This window comes from Hyla sarda, chromosome 2 (assembly GCF_029499605.1).
Source record: "Hyla sarda isolate aHylSar1 chromosome 2, aHylSar1.hap1, whole genome shotgun sequence".
NCBI lineage: Eukaryota > Metazoa > Chordata > Amphibia > Anura > Hylidae > Hyla > Hyla sarda.
In genome coordinates this window covers 207,217,728-207,235,979 of record NC_079190.1, presented here as the reverse complement: position 1 = coordinate 207,235,979, position 18,252 = coordinate 207,217,728, and the positions used below count along the sequence as shown (strand labels likewise).

General features: G+C 44.1%; 2 protein-coding genes across 7 annotated transcripts in view; one reads left to right on the top strand and one right to left on the bottom strand.

Moving 5' to 3' along the window:
- TXNL4B (thioredoxin like 4B) overlaps nt 1-18,252 on the bottom strand; it is a 90,552-nt gene that overhangs the window by 8,125 nt on the left and 64,175 nt on the right. The window contains exon 1 of one of the 6 annotated variants that reach the window (XM_056556210.1): nt 867-999. The exons of the other annotated variants lie outside the window; for them this stretch is intronic. The gene's annotated coding sequence lies outside the window, so the exon portion shown is untranslated. Of the gene's footprint in view, nt 1-866; nt 1,000-18,252 lie in introns of those variants that run through there. 6 annotated transcript variants of the gene reach the window in all.
- Nucleotides 866-11,408, top strand: TRMT10C (tRNA methyltransferase 10C, mitochondrial RNase P subunit). The gene is made up of 3 exons (XM_056556186.1): nt 866-981; nt 7,498-7,576; nt 10,084-11,408. Exon 3 carries the CDS (start codon nt 10,096-10,098, stop codon nt 11,341-11,343), a length of 1,248 nt encoding a protein of 415 aa, XP_056412161.1. The 5' UTR covers nt 866-981; nt 7,498-7,576; nt 10,084-10,095; the 3' UTR covers nt 11,344-11,408.

Here is an 18,252-nt window from a genome sequence, read left to right as displayed (position 1 = left end):
CTAAATGGATTATCTTGCCAGATTCAGCAGTGCCAACATTTTAAACTGAATAGTTTGGATAAGTTAGTGGGGAACCCAAGTACCCCATGACAAAGACTTCTGAGTTGACCACTGGGACATAGCTGATGAATTCTGCTTCCAAGTGATTAGATCTGAAAGGGGTTGTGTGGGGACCTGTCCTTCCCGATGCTCTACTGCCTATTCTGTACTGACATGGCCTAATTGTTTTTCAACTATGACAGTCACATGTGGGCATCATGCCAGGGTAAACTATGGAGCCATTGTGGCATGAGACAGAGAGTAAAGCGCCGAGGTGCGGAGAAAGGTGATACCTTATTAACTCCTCAGACAACTCCTTTAGACTTTGTGCACACCTGCATTACAGATATCTATATATATATATATATATATATATATATATATATATATATAATATACAGGATACATGGCAGTAAAATATTGGACACTGTGGCAATCTGATGCACCCCAATAAAATCGATGGAGTCTGTCATTCACATCCAATGTGAAGTAACAGATTTGGTTCCTCCTATGACAGAGCAAAACAGAAACAGGAAATATCAGGTGGCCATTGCCTTAGACCAGTACTTCCCAACCAGGGTGCCTCCAGCTGTTGCAAAACTACAACTCCCAGCATATCCGGACAGCCTTTTGCTGTCCGGCCATGCTGGAAGTTGTAGTTTTGCAACAGCTGGAGGCACCTCAGTTGGGAAACACTGCCTTAGACAATGCATGGGAATTAGGTAAAATATATTCCACTTCATGTCCCCATCCAGTGGCTCTTCAGCAGTTGCCAAACTACAACTCCCATCAGGCCATGACAGGTCTATAGAGGATTGTGTGCTTACCGGCTGATGCTGGGACCGCGGTACCTAGTCGCAGTCTGCTGGGGAAGGAATAGCAGGTTACACCGGAACAGGAAGCGGGTGCTCGTAGTCCTGAGGCTGCGGCATGTATGGAGCGGTAAGTACTGTATATAGAGGGCGGCGTGCGGCACCTGGTGTACAGTAATCGGGGGCTGCCTATATACTTGGGCCATGTCCGTGTTGCCTGGCAGTGCTGGCCCCTTACTATAGGTGATCTGCCAGTGACCTCTATGGTGCTGATACACGTGGGGACACAGCTATGTTACTATAGGTAGAACTGTCCCTAGTCAGTGTTCACACCTAACAAACAAGATGCAGAGGAGGATCTATGGCAGAAATCTTTAATTTTAGCCATTGAAAAATTGCCAAAATCTACAATAATAACACCCAAAGTATTCACATCTCGCTTCTGCGTTATACTCCATGTATACATAGGTGTTCTGCACACATGTATACTTAACCCCTTAAGGACGCAGCCCTGAGCCCTTTTTCGCAATTCTGACCACCGTCACTTTAAGCATTAATAACGCTAAGATGTTTTTACCGAATATTCTGATTCTGAGAATGTTTTTTCGTGACATATTCTACTTTATTTTGGTGGTAAATTTTCGTCGTTACTTTCATCCTTTCTTGGTGAAAAATCCCAAAATGTCATGGAAATTTAGAAAATGTAGCAGTTTTCTAAATTTGAAGCTCTCTGCTTATAAGGAAAATGGATATTCCAAATAAATGTTATATTGATTTACAAATACAATATGTCCACTTTATATTGGCATCATAAAATGGACATATTTTTACTTTTTGAAAAAATTAAGGGGCTTCAAATAGAGCAGCAATTTTCAAAATTTTCATGAAAATTGCTAAATCTGAAGGGACAGATGTTACAGAATTACAACTCCCAGCATGCCTGGGCAGTCTAGGCATGCTGAGAGTTGTAGTTTGGCAAAATCTGGAGGGCTACCGTTTGGGCACCACTGTAAGAGTTGCAAAGCTACAACTTCCAGCATGCCCAGACAGCCTTTGGCTGTCTGGGCATGCTGGGAGTTGCAGTTTGGCAACCACTGGGAAGGCCGCAGTAAAGATCACTTTACTGCCACCTTTCTGACAGCTCCGATCATCCCTATTTCCCGGGTGATCAGGTCACCAGAGACCCGATCAGCCCGGAATAACAGAAAATCGCATGTCTGAATTGACATGCGATTTCCTGCGATCGCCGACATGGGGGGGTCTCAGGACCCCCCTCGGCGATGTGCCGGGATGCCTGCTGGATGATTCCAGCAGGCATCCCAGTCCGGTCCCCAACCGGCTAGCGCCCTGCTTTCCGAGTCCTTAAGGACTCAGGATGCAGGACGTATGCATACACCCCACGTCCTGAACAGGTTAAAGTGTACCCGTCAGATCCAACAAAATATTTTTTTTTTTAAATATATCACTCGGTACCTTATTCTGACCATGAACATCATTTTTATGTGTCTAGCACCCTTATAAATTTTTTATATTTTTACTTTTAATTTAGCTCACTAGTCTGAATTCCTCTCAAAGGGAGAAGGCATGGCCTCACTGTGCAGGTCTCCGCCCCCTCCCTCAGTATGCTGTCTGCTCACATCTCCCCTAGCATTAGCAAAACTACAACTCCCAGCTTGTCCTCACTGACAGTAGCGGGACACAAGATGACAGCTGTCAATCAAGGAAGTGTGTCCATGACATAGGTGATGATGCATGGACACAGCAGGACTAGTATGTGTCCAAGCAGGCAGGGGGGGGCAGTTGTTTTTCAGTATGAAGTACTGAAAATTCTCTAATGAAAGCAATTGCAAAACCTATTGGTTTTGCATGCTTTACAACATATCAAAAGTTTTTGTATCTGACAGTGCTTATTTAAGGGAAATGTCCTTATTGTTGTCACTACATTTGGCTCAAGCCATGCATGTATAAGCGGGAATCCCATTTTGATAGGTTCGCAGCTACACATGGGGGGACATGTATCATTTCCAGTGTATAATAGAAGTTTTTTACCCCTCTGCCTGTTGTCTAAATTTGGCGCAGCTGCGTTAAATTTATCATTCTTGTGCAGCTACTTTCTTGAATTACGTTTAAATTTAGAATTCTCCTCAGAGCATAAATTTACCCCACAGCTCTATTTAGTAGGCGCTTTGTCTGCAGTGTATCTGCACCTAAACAGTAAGTGTGTCCTCGTTATTAGTTTTAGAATTTTTTTCTTCATTATGTAGAGTTTTAATCTCACAATAATACCACTTTTTGCACCCAGTTATAACACATTAATTATACCAATGTCCTTATTCTTCATTTAACATCTGTGACACCCCTGTGCAAATCACCTCAAATGTACAAGGTGCACTCTACCTTATGGGCCTTGTGCGCCCGCAGAGCACTTTGCGCCCACGTATGTGGTATCTCCGTACTCTGGCTAAATTGTGTCCCAAAACATGGGGATCTTTTTTCCCATTTACCTCTTGTGAAAATGTAAAGTATGCGGCAACACCTGCATGTCAGTGTAAATAATTTTATTTTTATACACTAACATACTGGTGTAGACTCCAACTGTTCATTTTCATAATGGGTAAAAGGAGAAAAAGCCCCCCAAAATCTGTAAGGCAATTTCTCCCGAGTACGGCGATACCCCATATGTGGCCCTAAAATGTTGCCTTGAAATACGACAGGGCTCCAAAGTGAGAGCGCCCTGCGCATTTGAGGCCTAAATTAGGGTTTTGCATAGGGGTGGACATAGGGGTATTCTATGCCAGTGTTTCCCAAACAGGGTGCCTCCAGCTGTTGCAAAACTCCCAACATGCCTGGACAGTCAATGGCTGTCCGGCAATACTGGGAGTTGTTGTTTTGCAATAGCTGGAGGCTCCATTTTGGAAACAGTGCCGTACCAGATGTTGTTCATATTTATTGGGGAGGGAGGGGGGCTGTGTAGCGGTATGTGTATATGTAGTGTTTTTTTACTTATTTTATTTAAGTGTAGTGTAGTGTAGTGTTTTTAGGGTACAGTCACAGGGGCGGGGGTTTACAGGGAGTGCAGCACTCCCTGTAAACCTCCGCCCATGTGAGTGTACCCTGTCCATTCACATTGGGGGGAGGAGGGGGGGGAAACATCCAGCTGTTGCAAAACTACAACTCCAAGCATGCCCTTTGGCTGTCCGTGCATGCTGGGAGTTGTAGTTTTGCAACAGCTGGAGGCACACTGGTTGCGAAACACGGAAACAGACTCAGTGTTTCGCAACCAGTGTGCCTTCAGCTGTTGCAAAAACTTCAAATCTCAGCATGCAGTGACAGCAGAAGGACATGCTGGAACTTGTAGTTATGCAACAGCTGGAGGCATAATGCTACAACTCCCAGCATGCCCTTTGGCAGTCCGTGCATGCTGAGGGTTGTAGTTATGCAACAGCTGAAGGCACACTGGTTGCAAAACACTTGAAAGTTTTTTACTTAACTTAGTGTTTCCAAACCAGTGTGCCTCCAGCTGTTGCACAACTTCAATTCCCAGCATGCATGGTCTGTCAGTGCATGCTGGGCGTTATAGTTTGGAGGCACAGCTGGAGGCACACGGGTTGGGAAAAAGAGTTAGGAAACGAACAATGTTTCCCAACTAGTGTGCCTCCAGCTGTTGCAAAACTATAATTCCCAGCATGACCAGACATGCTGGAAGTTGTATTTCGGCAATATCTGAAGGGTCAGATGTTGACGAACTACAACTCCCAGCATGCTTGGGCAGTTGTAGTTTTGCAACAGCTGGAGGTCCCCAGTTTGTAGACCACTGTATAATGGTCTCCAATCTGTGGTCTTCCAGATGTTACAGAACTACAACTCCCAGCATGCCTCGACAGAGTGTGCATGCTGAGATTTGTAATTTTGGAACATCTGGAAGAGCACAGATTGGAGACAATTATACAGTGGTCTCCAAACTGTGGCCCTCCAGATGTTGCAAAACTACAACTCCCAGCATGCCCAGAAAGCCAAAGGCAGATCTGACTAGCTGATAGCAGCGATCGCTGGGGGGGGATGAAACCCCCCCGTGGTCACATGGTAAGATGGCTGGATATCAGTGATAGCCACCATCTTACCGGGTGCTGGGGAAAAGTATAACGGAAAGCAGTAAATTGTAAAAATAAATGGAGAATGATCTACAGTGTTAAGTGGATTACAAAGCTATTTTAATGTGACGGCGCTTGTTCAATGATAAATAAGCTATCAAACATTTCCTATGTAAATGTATTAAATTGTTGGATCATAAAATAATAATACCAATATACAAGTGATCTAGTGAATAACTGAACTGTAAACAAATATTCTATATGCAAATTATTTTAAAAGTGCTTTGGAATAACCAAGGAGTAAAAATATAGAGCAAACCAAATGAGGAATTGAGATAGGAAAGTAAAAACATTCTGGTGGTTCCTTAGTAGAACTTTCCTTCAGAAATAGAAAGGATTTCTCTACATGCAGTTAAAGATGGCTTATATTTGCTGGGAAAAAGACGCACTTGCGTCAAAACTTTTGGTGCAAAGGAAAAGAACGCAGGTAATAAATCCATGTGTACTATATATGCAGCTCCAAGGTACCCTGATTCAGCCACATCTGGAGTATATGCTCTACCAAAACGTGCGCAAAAAAATGCGCAAAAAAAGGGCTTGCGCAAAAAAATACACACAGAACAGGGGTAAAATCTTTGATACATGTCCCCCATGGAGCTTATTGCAGAACCGTGATGTAAATGTAGCCTAAGCCTCTTTCACATTGCCATTGCTTCCCGTCAAGAGCGGCCGTTAAAGTCTATTTTTCTTTTTTGTGACTTTAACGGCTGTTTTTGTAAAGGGGCACAATAGGTCACGAAGGCTCCCATTCACTATTAGCGGGGGGGGGGGGGGGTCATCGAACACCGTTGTTTTTTTTAAAATGGGAATAACGGGAGAAAAAGACGGCACAAGCAGTATTTTTTCTCCCGCTATTCTCCCTGGCTCCCCCGCCGTGTCCTAATGGCAGTGTGAAAGAAGCCTAAATAGCATGTGACTTAAAGGGGTACTCCGGTGAAAACCTTTTTTCTTTTAAATCAACTGGTGCCAGAAAGTTAAACATATTTGTAAATTACTTCTATTAAAAAATCTTAATCCTTCCAGTACTTATTACCGTATTTATCGGCCTATAACACGCACTTTTTAGGCTAAAATTTTTAGCCTAAAGTCTATGTGCGTGTTATAAGCCGATACACCCCCAGGAAAGGCAGGGGAGAGAGGCCGTCGCTGCTGGCTTCTCTCCCCCTGCCTTTCCTGGGGTCTAGAGCGCTGCTGCCGGCCCTTCTCTCCCCCTGGCTATCGGTGCCGCTGCTCGTTCTGTCCCCCTGACTATCGGCGCCGATAGCCAGGGGGAGAGAAGCGGCGCCAACAGCCAGGGGGAGAGAAAGGGCAGCGGCACCCATTGCCAGCGCCGCTGCCCCGTTGCCTCCCCCCATCCCCGGTGACATAATTACCTGGGTCGGGTCCGCGCTGCTGCAGGCCTCCGGCGTGCGTCCCCGGCGTCGTTGCTATGCGCTGCGCGGCGCATGACGTCAGTGCGCCGTGCAGTGCATAGCAACAACACAGGGGACGCACGCCGGCGGACTGCAGCAGTGCGAACCCGACCCAGGTAATTATGCCACGGGGGGGAGGCAACGGGGCAGCGGCGCCGGCAATGGGTGCCGCTGCCCCTTCTCTCCCCCTGGCTGTTGGCGCCGCTTCTCTCCCCCTGGCTATCGGCGCCGGCACCGATAACCAGGGGGAGAGAAGGGCCGGCAGCAGGGCTCTAGACCCCAGGAAAGGCAGGGGGAGAGAAGCGGGCAGCGACGGCCTCTCTCCCCCTGCCTTTCCTGAGGGTGTATCGGGGTATACACGCGCACACACGCACCCTCATTTTACCATGGATATTGGATAAACTTTTTTTACCCAAATATCCTTGGGAAAATGAGGGTGCGTGTTATAGGCCGGTGCGTGGTATACCCCGATAAATACGGTAGCTGCTGAATGCTACAGAGGAAATTCCTTTCTTTTTGGAACACTGATGACATCACGAGCACAGTGCTCTCTGCTGACATCTCTGTCCATTTTAGCAACCGTGCATAGCAGATGTATGCTAAGGGCAGCATGGTGGCTCAGTGGTTAGCACTGCTGCCTTGCAGTGCTGGGGCCTTGGGTTCAAATCCCACCAAGGACAACAATAAATAAATAAAAACTTATTATTATCATTATAATAATGTCAGCAGAGAGCATTGTGCTTGTGATGTCATCAGAGAGCATTCCAAAAAGAAAAGAATTTCCTCTGTAGTATTCAGCAGCTAATAAGTACAGGAAGGATTAAGATTTTTTAATAGAAGTAATGTAAAAATCTGTTTAACTTTCCGGAGCCAGTTGATTTAAAGGAAAAAAGCTTTTCACCGGAGTACCCCTTTAAGGGATTGACCATTTCTAATTATCAGAAATATTCTGTGACCCGCAAAAGATCCAGTACTGATCCATTCCATCTCAATCTCAGCCATGTTTTTTATTCTAACTTGATAATACAGGACACATGTATCAGCTTCATGATGATAAACCTCTCTGTTTGGGTTGTATTACAGACATTTGGCCGCACTTTCCAGTTCCAACAACTCCAGTTCCCTTAGAAGGTAAAGAATTCAGATGAAGGATTAGAGAGAAGTGAGTAAACTTTTTGTACATATGCATATTCACACACAGCTTTTTGTGGCAGTTGTTTATTAAGTTTTTTATTATAAGATAAAGTCAGAAGTACATTTAAACGGAATAGGACTTCTACTTCTCCTTCCTGCTGGATCCACTTCTGGCTTTGCTTAAAAACCTGAATGGAAAATGGCAACAAATTCTGCTGTGTAGTCCTGAGTGAGTTGCGCTACGGCTGAGCAAAGGGAGGCACACTGTGACCTACTAGTAGCTGTGATGGAACCCGATAGTCACACGGATTTATTATAATTGTCAAGTTGCTGTCACGGCCATTTTTGCTTTGCTTAGCTGCGATTCAGCACTACACATACATGGTGATCTTTGGTTGTGTGACCCCTGTTGCGGCCAAAATCGCTGTGTAGCTCCAGTGTAAAGGTACTTCCACACGCAGCAGAAACTCTTTAGCAGTAATGTCAGTAGCAGAAAATCAGCAGCAAAAATTGTGTGAGATTCATTGATCATTTGCAACAGATTTGATCCAACAATGAACCTGCTGCAAATTGTAAATCTACAACACGAATTGTTTATGCTACAAATTTCTTTTGCAGTGTGTGATTGACTTTTCTATATCTCATAAAGTTTGCGGTTTACTGAAAATGGTGCAGATTTTCTGCACGAAACATCAGTGCAGAAAATCTACAACATGTATGCTAAGTGTGGAGTACCCTAAGGTCAGGTTGACATGACGGAATCTCCGTCCAGAATTGCGGAGGTGGCCAGTGTACATTTTTCTGGCGGATCCTCTAAGAAATGTATTGCCAGCTAAGGGGACGGCAATGAAATCCACATAGTCCTAGAGCTGACCACTTGCCAACTTTTGTGGAAAAGCCACACATCATGTCTACGACCCTAAACATGCCCTGATAGAGCAGATGACATGTTGTCTAACCCTTTGATGTATCTTAATAAGCACTAGGGATACACATTCACTTTTAGCCACAGCTGAAGTCTACTGGACTGCCTTTTAAAGGAGAACTCTGGAATAGGAAAATTATCGTGCATACTGCCGGCAGTAAAAAAATAAACAGGTACATACCTTCCTTCGCTCCTCCGGTAACCGGCTCCGGCCTCCGCCACGATCCTCTTCCTGGTTGCTGGTGGTCGGCGAGTCATACTGCACTCAGCCAATCACCGGCCACGGCGAAGTCCCGACTCAGCTGGCGATAGGCTGAGCGGTAATGTGAGAATGCTTCAAGACACACAATTCTTCCCTACACCGGCACCTGCTGCCAGGGCTGAAAACGTCACACTGCTGCTCAGCCTATCGCCGGCCAAGTCAGGACTTCACTGCGGCCGGTGATTGGCTGAGTGCAGTATGACTCTCCGACCACCGGCAACCAGGAAGAGGATCGTGGCGGAGGCCAGAGCCGGTTACCGGAGGCACCGGAGGAGCGAAGGAAGGTATGTATCTATTTATTTTTTTACTGCCGGCAGTATGGAGGATAATTTTCCTATTCCGGAGTTCTCCTTTAAGAAGGATAAATAACCTCTTAAAGGGGTACTCCAATTAAAAACATGTTTTTTCTTTAAATCAACTGGTGCCAGAATGTTAAACAGATTTGTAAATTACTTTTATTTAAAAATCTTAATCCTTCCAGTACTTATCAGCTGCTGTATGCTCCACAGCAAGTTCTTTTCTTTATGAATTTCCTTTCTGTCTGACCACAGTGTTCTCTGCTGACACCTCTGTCCATTTTAGGAACTGTCCAGAGTAAGAGCAAATCCCCATAGCAAACCTCTCTTGCTATGGACAGTTCCTGACATGGACAGAGGTGTCAGCAGAGAGCACTGTGGTCAGACAGAAAATAAATTAAAAAAGAAAATAATTTCCTTTGTAGTATACAGCAGCTGATAAGTACTGGAATGTTTAAGATTTTTAATAGAAGTAATTTACAAATCTGTTTAACTTTCTGGCACCAGTTGATTAAAAAAAAAAAAAAAGTTTTACAGTGGAGTACCCCTTTAAGGCTCTGGTCAGGGCACTTCTGGGTTGGTCTCCTTACTTCTTGATGCAGCCACATATTGGGACCTTCCTTGCTACGGTATTTGTCTACACCAGTGTTTCCCAGCTGTTGCAAAACTACAACTCCCAGCATGCCCGGACAGCCAAAGGCTGTCCGGGCATGCTGGGAGTTGTAGTTTTGCAGCAGCTGGAGACACGCTGGTTGGGAAACACTGGCCTACACATTTTGGGGGAGATTTATCAAAACCTATCCAGAGGAAAAGTTGCTGAGTTGCCCATGGCAACCAATCAGATTGCTTCTTTCTTTTTTAACAAGGTCTCTGCAGAATGAAAGAAGCAATCTGATTGGTTGCTATGGGCAACTCAGCAACTTTTCCTCTGGGCAGGTTTTAATAAATCCCCCACTTTGTATTTCTGCCCTCATTTTTAAGAATAAGATTTGCTACAGGAGAAATAATTTTCCCTTTTTTATTTTATTTTTTGTTTATTTATTTCTTTTCAGCCTAATTTTCTCATGGCTTGGAAAATGGGTTTCACGAATGCATTCCTACGAACTGTAAGATGTTCATCATTCCATAGTGTGATAAAGGAAGGAGTAAAGGGACAATTCCCCTTGAGGATAACTCGGCAAAACCCGCAGTGCCGAATGTTGATGCTAACCCACCGCATTAAGAACCAAGAGAAGCCCAGTGCTTCCGAAAAGGTAGATCTAGACACATGGAAAAATATTTTAAGAAATGCTCCGCCAAAGACTGAAAGTGAGCAAAGTGAACAAGAAAGCGAAGAAGAGGCGACTATGGAAAGTATGCAGAAGCTTGTTGACATGTGGAGACTGGCAGGAAAAGCCATGCCTGATTCCATTAGTACAGAGGAATTACAGGAACTTCTGCAGCTTCCTACAAAGTCTTCCCGAAAAAAATACTTAAAAAAACTCCACATTAAAGAACTATATAAGAAAAGCAGACAAAAAAAGAAACTGGAAAAAAAGCAGTCAATGAGCGACACTGAGAGCAACCCCGAAAAGCACAGTTCCTACTTGAAGGTCTGGAAGAGGATGGAGGATAACTTTGATTCTTGGCGAATTGCCCAGGCAATGATATTCGGGCAACCTGTTGTATTTGATATGGCTTATGACCGATATATGTCTGAGAGGGAAATGGAAAATACAGTGAGTCAGCTTCAGATGTGTGACGGTTTTAACAAAAAGTCTATGGAGCCCTTTCATATCCACTTCTGTAATTTACAGCCCAATGGGCCCTACCATAAAGAATTAGTGAAACGTTACCAAGGTGCCTGGGATAACGTCTTAATAACAGCCACAGAAAAATCTCACGTCGACATCTTTCCCAAGGATCGACTTGTTTACCTGACCGCTGACTCGCCAAACGTGCTGAAGACATTTGACCAGGATAAAATCTACATCATTGGTGCTTTCGTGGACAAAAGCCAAAAGACCGGCGTGTCTTTTGGGAATGCTAAGCGGCTGCAGCTAGCCACGGCTCGCCTGCCATTGGATAGCTTTCTGAAGTGGAATTGTGGCCCTAAAAATCTCACCCTCAACCAGGTGATTGAGATTCTGATGACTTTAAAGGATACAGGAGACTGGAACAAAGCGCTGTCATGTGTTCCAACTAGAAAACATGATGGATTTAGGGAAAGACTTGAATCTTTTGAATTCAAAGGCAATCGAAAAAAGACCCAAACTAATTTGACCCAGCAGCAGCATAAAACTGATGGCAAGAGAAAGAGTCGTTTTTTTTAGTGTACATATTATTTAACATTACAATACTGTAAACACTTTATATATATATATATATATATATATATATATATATATATATATATGAAAAAGATGAGCATAAAGACCATCATATTATACTTTTGGTAAACCAGAGAGACCACCTTTTGTGAAATGATTATTACGTAGGTTTGTGCAGTAAAGCAGTAAAAAAAAAAATATTAACCTTATTATTGACTTCTGTAATTGTTGGGACGCTTAGATTGCTAGTGCTATAAGCTTAAGCTCTGTGTGTATTCAGTATTCTGTTACATATCCATTAGCTTTTTTTGTGGCATAGACATTATGTTTAACCCCTTCCCGCAGAAAGACATATAAACGTCAGGTTATGCAGCTAGTTGGTGCATCCTGACGTTTATATAAGTCATTCAGTTAAGCGACATTGCACGGGTTAACAGGCAGAAGACAACTTCTGCAAGCCACCCCAGGACCATCTGTGAATGGTCCTGGTCAGTGATCACTGTGATTGGTCCCTGAGGACCAATCACAGTGTCCCAGCTGACTTGGGGGTGAAAGTTCAGAACCTCCGCTCTGCCCGCCCTTAGAAGTACGGAGAGAGAGCGGGGGAAGATGACTCAGAGCTGTGAGGGCCAGTGGCAGGGGGGAACCGGTGGCACATACCTGGGAATGGGGGTAGTCAATTGGAGGAGGCAGTGTCTGCATCAGAGGCAGCAGTGAAGATTCTGGACACATTCCAAAATGGTATGCAATTTGTTTAGTTTTTTTGCTGTTCTGGCACCATAGGGGCTTCCTAAATGCAACATGCCCCCCAAAAACCATTTCAGAAAAACGTACTCTCCAAAATCCCCTTGTCGCTCCATGCCTTCTGAGCCCTCTACTGCGCCCGCCGAACAATTTACATAGACATATGAGGTATGTGCTTACTCGAGAGAAATTGGGCTACAAACACAAGTATACATTTTCTCCTTTTACCCCTTGTAAAAATTCAAAAATTAGGTCTACAAGAACATGCGTGTGTAAAAAATGAAGATTGTGAATTTTCTCCTTCACTTTGCTGCTATTCCTGTGAAACACCTAAAGGGTTAAAACGCTGACTGAATGTCATTTTGAATACTTTGGGCGGTGCAGTTTTTATAATGGGGTTATTTATGGGGTATTTCTAATATGAAGGCCCTTCAAATCCACTTCAAACCTGAACTGGTCCCTGAAAAATAGTGAGTTTGAAAATTTTGTGAAAAATTGGAAAATTGATGCTGAACTTTGAAGCCCTCTGGTGTCTTCCAAAAGTAAAAACATGTAAATTTTATGATGCAAACATAAAGTAGACATATTGTATATGTGAATTAAAAAATTTTTTTTTTTTGGAATATCCATTTTCCTTACAAGCAGAGAGCTTCAAAGTTAGAAAAATGCAAAATTTTCTAATTTTTCATCAAATTTTGGGATTTTTCACCAAGAAAGGATGCAAGTTACCACAAAATTTTACCACTATGTTAAAGTAGAATATGTCACGAAAAAACAATCTCAGAATCAGAATGATAAGTAAAAGCATTCCAGAGTTATTAATGTTTAAAGTGACAGTGGTCAAATGTGCAAAAAATGGCCAGGTCCTAAGGTGTAAAATGGCTGGGTCCTTAAGGGGTTAAGGTCAAAATGGACTTTATCTTTAAGGGGTTAAAGGGCTATTCCAAGAAACCCGGCCCTACTGTAGAGCGCTTCTAGGTATCATTAAAAGAACAAGGAATTTCCTGCTCAGCCAACCACTGGCTGCAGCGGTGTTTGCCCACTCAGTGAGCCATTTCTTGTGCCAACACCAAGAAATGGTGTGCAGCAAGATTGGGCCCCATTAGAACAGGAGGGGAGCAGGGAAGGTGAACATAGTAGTGGGTTTTTTAGTTTTGTTATTTTTTTTTTTTTTCAGCCTTAGCATAATTATTTATAAAATAAAAATATACTACAGTATACCTCTTTAGGTTAAGAGCGCTGCGCTAGCTCTGGGTTAAACTGTACCTGAATCCTCGTCACATGGGTTTCTAGGTCTCCTTAGCCCTGTTTTCCACAACTCTTCCGCACATTTAGGGTGTATTCACACATACAGTATTTGAAGCTGCAGAGTTAAATACAAACTAAAGACTGAACACATCTTCAAATCCTGCGCTTCAAAAATGCACAGGATACTCTACTTGTAAAAAGACCCTTAGGGACACTGTTTTATATCTACAGCTGAGTGAGCATACCACTTCTAGCAGAATGCATGCTCTAGTACCAAATATAAGGGTGTGCTAGGGTGTCTGGGGTTATTTCCTCACAACAATTAGGCTAGGATCAGATCTCCTGTCACCAAATGAACTTTTCTGCATGGAGTGGTGGTTATTTGTAATAACTTGCATAGTTTGTCAGATTCACCCATAAAAGTGGCGCCAGTGATTTAGAGGCTGTTATTAAAGGTCCGTGGTGTCGGATGTCACATCGCGGTCAGGCAGCAGAAGGACGGGGAGGCTGAGGAGGTACGGGGGGGAATCAGACGTCAGGGCCACAGCCGTATCGCACTGTTGGGTGCTTCGTCAAGCCCCTATGATGTCTGATTCATAGGTCATATTGGCCTGACGAAGCACCTGATGGTGCGATACGGCTGTGGCCCTGACGTCTGATTCCCCCCGTACCATCTCAGCCTCCCCATCCTTCTGCCGCCTGACCGCGATGTGACATCTAAATCACTGGCGCCACTTTTATGGGTGAATCTGACAAACTATGCAAGTTATTACAAATAACCACCACTCCATGCAGAAAAGTTCATTTGGTGACAGGAGATCTGATCCTAGCCTAATTGTAGCAGTTGTGAGGAAATAACACCACGGACCTAGGATCTGGTCAGCTGCTCCGCAACTTTTTTTTCTTTTTGTGTAGATTTGTAAATTACTTCTATTAAAAAATCTTAATCCTTCCAGTACTTTTTAGGGGCTGTATACTACAGAGGAAATGCTTTTCTGTTTAGATTTCTCTTCTGCCACGACCACAATGCTCTCTGCTGACCTCTGCTGTCCATTTTAGGAACTGTTTAGGGCAGCATATCTTTGCTATGGGGATTTTCTCCTGCTCTGTACAGTTTCTAAAATGGTCAGCAGAAAGCACTGTGGCTATGACAAAGAGAAATCCAAAAAGAAAAGCATTTCCTCTGTAGTATACAGCCGCTAATAACTACTGGAAGGATTAAGATTTAATAGAAGTAATTTACAAATCTAATTTAAAGAAAAAGGATAAGTGCAGCTCACAATTAATACACTAATCCGAGGTTAGATTTGGTAGGCAGCTATACCCTAGGTGCAAGAGGAAAAAGTTCAGTAGCAAAAATATCCCTACTGAAGGGATATATCCCTTCTGAAGAAAGGGTCGATACTAGGGATCGACCGATTATCGGCATGGCCGATATTATCGGCCGATAATCACGATTTTGGGCATTATCTGTATTGGCAATTACCTTGCCGATAATGCCCCGCCCCCACCGCACTGCGATCACCACCCCCCCAACCCGCCGCACCCCCCACCGTGATGCTGGGCGGTATAGCGGTATGGATTTTTGCCCATACCGCTATACCGGCCGGGCCCCTCCCCCACCCTCCGAGTCAATAAAAAATTAAACTTACCCGTAATGGGGGTGGTCCGGGCCATCCATCGTTCCTGTAGTGTCCGGGGGCGTTCCCGGTGAAGGGTGAATCGGTCCGGGCTGTCCTTCTTCTCCGGGGGTCCTCTTCTCCACTCCGGGCAGGCTCCGGCCTAGTACGCTGCAAAGACGCCGCTACGCCGTGACGTCAGGTGCGTCGCTGCGCAAGGGCGTCACTGCACAGCGGCGTCTATGCAGCATTACTAGGCCGGAGCCTACCCGGAGTGGAGAAGATGACCGCCGGAGAAGAAGGACAGCCCGGACCGGTTCACTCTTCACCCGGAACGCCCCCGGACACTACAGCAAGGATGGATGGATGGCCCGGACCACCCTGACAGGTAGGGGGAGAGAAGCGGGTGGCGGCGGCGGCCTAAGGCCCCGCAAAAGCCACTGCAGATCATTGATTTAAAGCGCCCGCTTTAAATCAATGATCTGCAGCGGTGTCGCAGGGGGTTAAATAGCCGATAACTTATACCGGAATATCGGTATAAGTTATCGGCTATCGGCCCTAACCTGCACCGATTATCGGTATCGGCCCTAAAAAAACGATATCGGTCGATCCCTAGTCGATACTCAAGTACCCTGAAACGCATCTAGGAAGTGGATGCCATCTACATGTGCGGCTTTTCACTTGGCAGTTGCAGTTTTAATTCAATATACCTTGCAGAGGATTTATGTGGCTAACATCTACGGCTCCTATTCCATCTCCACTCCGGTGAGGCCGTTGTTCCAGCAGAGCTCCCAGTGACGTTACACACCAACTCCACGAGGCCGACTACTGGAGTGCATCAGAGAACCGGCAAACAGCTCTTGTCCCAGATCGGATACTAACGTGGACTGCCTAAACATCGGATACCGGTGAGCGCATAACTTCTACTTTTAAAGCGCTTCTATAATCCTGTGCATACAGATGGGCAGCCTAAATAACAGGTCCGGTGCAGTCCGGACCAGCTGCTATTAACACCGGCAATATCTCTAGTCAGCGCCTGCCAGCGCAGACAAATATCTGCATTTTAGCCCACAGACTTTCTATTACATCTTACTCTGCTGGAACTTTTAATATCTCTGCCTTCAGAGAATACCGCAATCCTGATACACTTTCATATCAGAAGGACAATATTGCAACATTGTTCCATAACAACTGCCATTCATATTAATTGCCATTCATCTTTATTGAAAGAACAGTTTTGTGATCTATTATTAAGTAACATTCACACCCCTACAGGGAACCATTTATTGCTAGATATCTTTATATGTTATCTGCTATATTAGAGGCATCAGGAATTATTTTAGTGTATTTTATTTTATTGTCTGATCCCCCCATAGGGCCCTGTGAGGGGATCTTCTTAATCATTTTTATAATTAATGTGATATTATAATAAATATTACTGTTAATTGAAGAACGGTCATTATAAATAGTAAAAATATTATATACACTCTCCTTGAGGTTTTGGGTAAATATTTTTGCTACCTAATTTACAAATCTGGCACCAGTTGATTTAAAAAAGTTTTCTACCGGAGTACCCCTTTAAGCTGACAGTCTCCCATATGATGCAGAGTTATTTCTCATTCTCTCCATTTTATGGGACAGCACCATAACTAGGCTGTTTGCCAGCAGTACTCTCAAAGTGACTTCCTTTCCCTTCTCTTCCTAGTCACAGGACAGGATCTATCTACAAGCCCAACTCTCTTATATGCCATGAAAACGCACTTTTTGGATAGGCTGATCTCCATAACAAGTGCAGATCTGGGTTACCATCGCTCTTTTACTGAGCCTTCACGAGGTTCGGTCATTCGTGTGACCCTAAACATCATCAATGCCAGCCACCCAACTGTTGTTCACACAGGGTGGTGTGCAGCTTATAATGATACTTTCATTAGCTGACAAATGAGCATTTTCTCATTAGGCAGCTGATCACTGACTCTTTTAAATAGGAATTGTTCCTTTTTTCAATACTCATTCAACCAATAATCAGCCTGTTATAAGGGTCTATAGTTAAGGCTGGAGAACGTACACTGGACTGAACAAGTTGGCACTGTGCTGGGGGTGATTTACAGTAAATTTCTATAGAGAAGAAAAAGTTATTGATTCTTTGCATTTGCAAGGTGGGGTTTGGGCAGGAGGTAAACAAACAGCGGCAGGATAACAGCAACAAAAGGGTTAAATAACAAAAGCAGCCATTGTTTCAGCAGTGAACTGCTGCTGACTAGGGGGGGGGGGGAAGCAGATTACAGTGCTCTGCACATACTAAGAATACAGGTATTTACAGTGGGGACAGTTGGTCGGGGCTACAGATATGGACAAAATTGTTGGTACTCTTCTGTTAAAGAAATAACAACCCACAATGCTCCCTGATATAACTGACAAACTGTAATAATGAATAAAAATGAAATGATGAAAATCAGACATTTCTTATAAATTGTGGTTTAGCAGAATCATTTTAAAAAACAAAATAATGAAACTGGTTTGAACTGAAAAAAATGATAGGAAATAATAATAAATAATTTGAAAACAGGGACATGTTAAACTAAGGTGGTCCCTGTAGTCACTGTGCTGTTTGGTATCATGGTGTGCACCACACTGAACATGGACCGCAGAAAGCCAAGGAGAGGGTTGCCTCAGGAGATTAGAGAGAAAATGATAGACAAGCATGTTAAAGGGGTACTCCACTACCCCAGCGCTCAGAACATTTCATGGCGTGAAGTTACGAGGGGCGTGGCCATGATGTCACGACCCCCGCAGCCATCGTTCGGAACATTCGGGCAGTGGAGTACCCCTTTAAAGGTAAAGGCTAGAAGACATCTCCAAGCAGCTAGATGTTCCTGTGACTACACTTGCACATATAAGTCAGAAGTTTAAGATCCACATGATTGTAGCCATTCTCCGTCTGGATGTGGCCACAAGAAAAAAATTGATGATAAATTGAAAAGACAGATAATACGAATGGTAACCAAAGAGACCAGAACAATTTCAAAAGACATTAGAGGCACGTCAGTGTCAGATCACACCATCCATAAATGTTTGAGCCAAAGTGGACTTAAAGGGGTACTCCGCCAGAAAACATCTTGTTCTCGTTCAAAAGGATAGGGGATAAGATGTGTGATCACGGGGGACCCGCCGCTGGGCGATCTCCAGGCCGGCAATGGCGGCGTCCGGAACAGGGATGCTTAGAGCTTCCGTGTTTGTGACGTCACACCACGTCTCTCCATTTATGTCTATGGGAGGGGACAAAATGGCTAGTACATAGCCG

What these genes read in the sequence shown, in the direction of transcription:
- TRMT10C (XM_056556186.1), top strand. Translation starts at nt 10,096, where the DNA reads ATGGCTTGGAAAATGGGTTTCACGAATGCATTCCTACGAACTGTAAGA.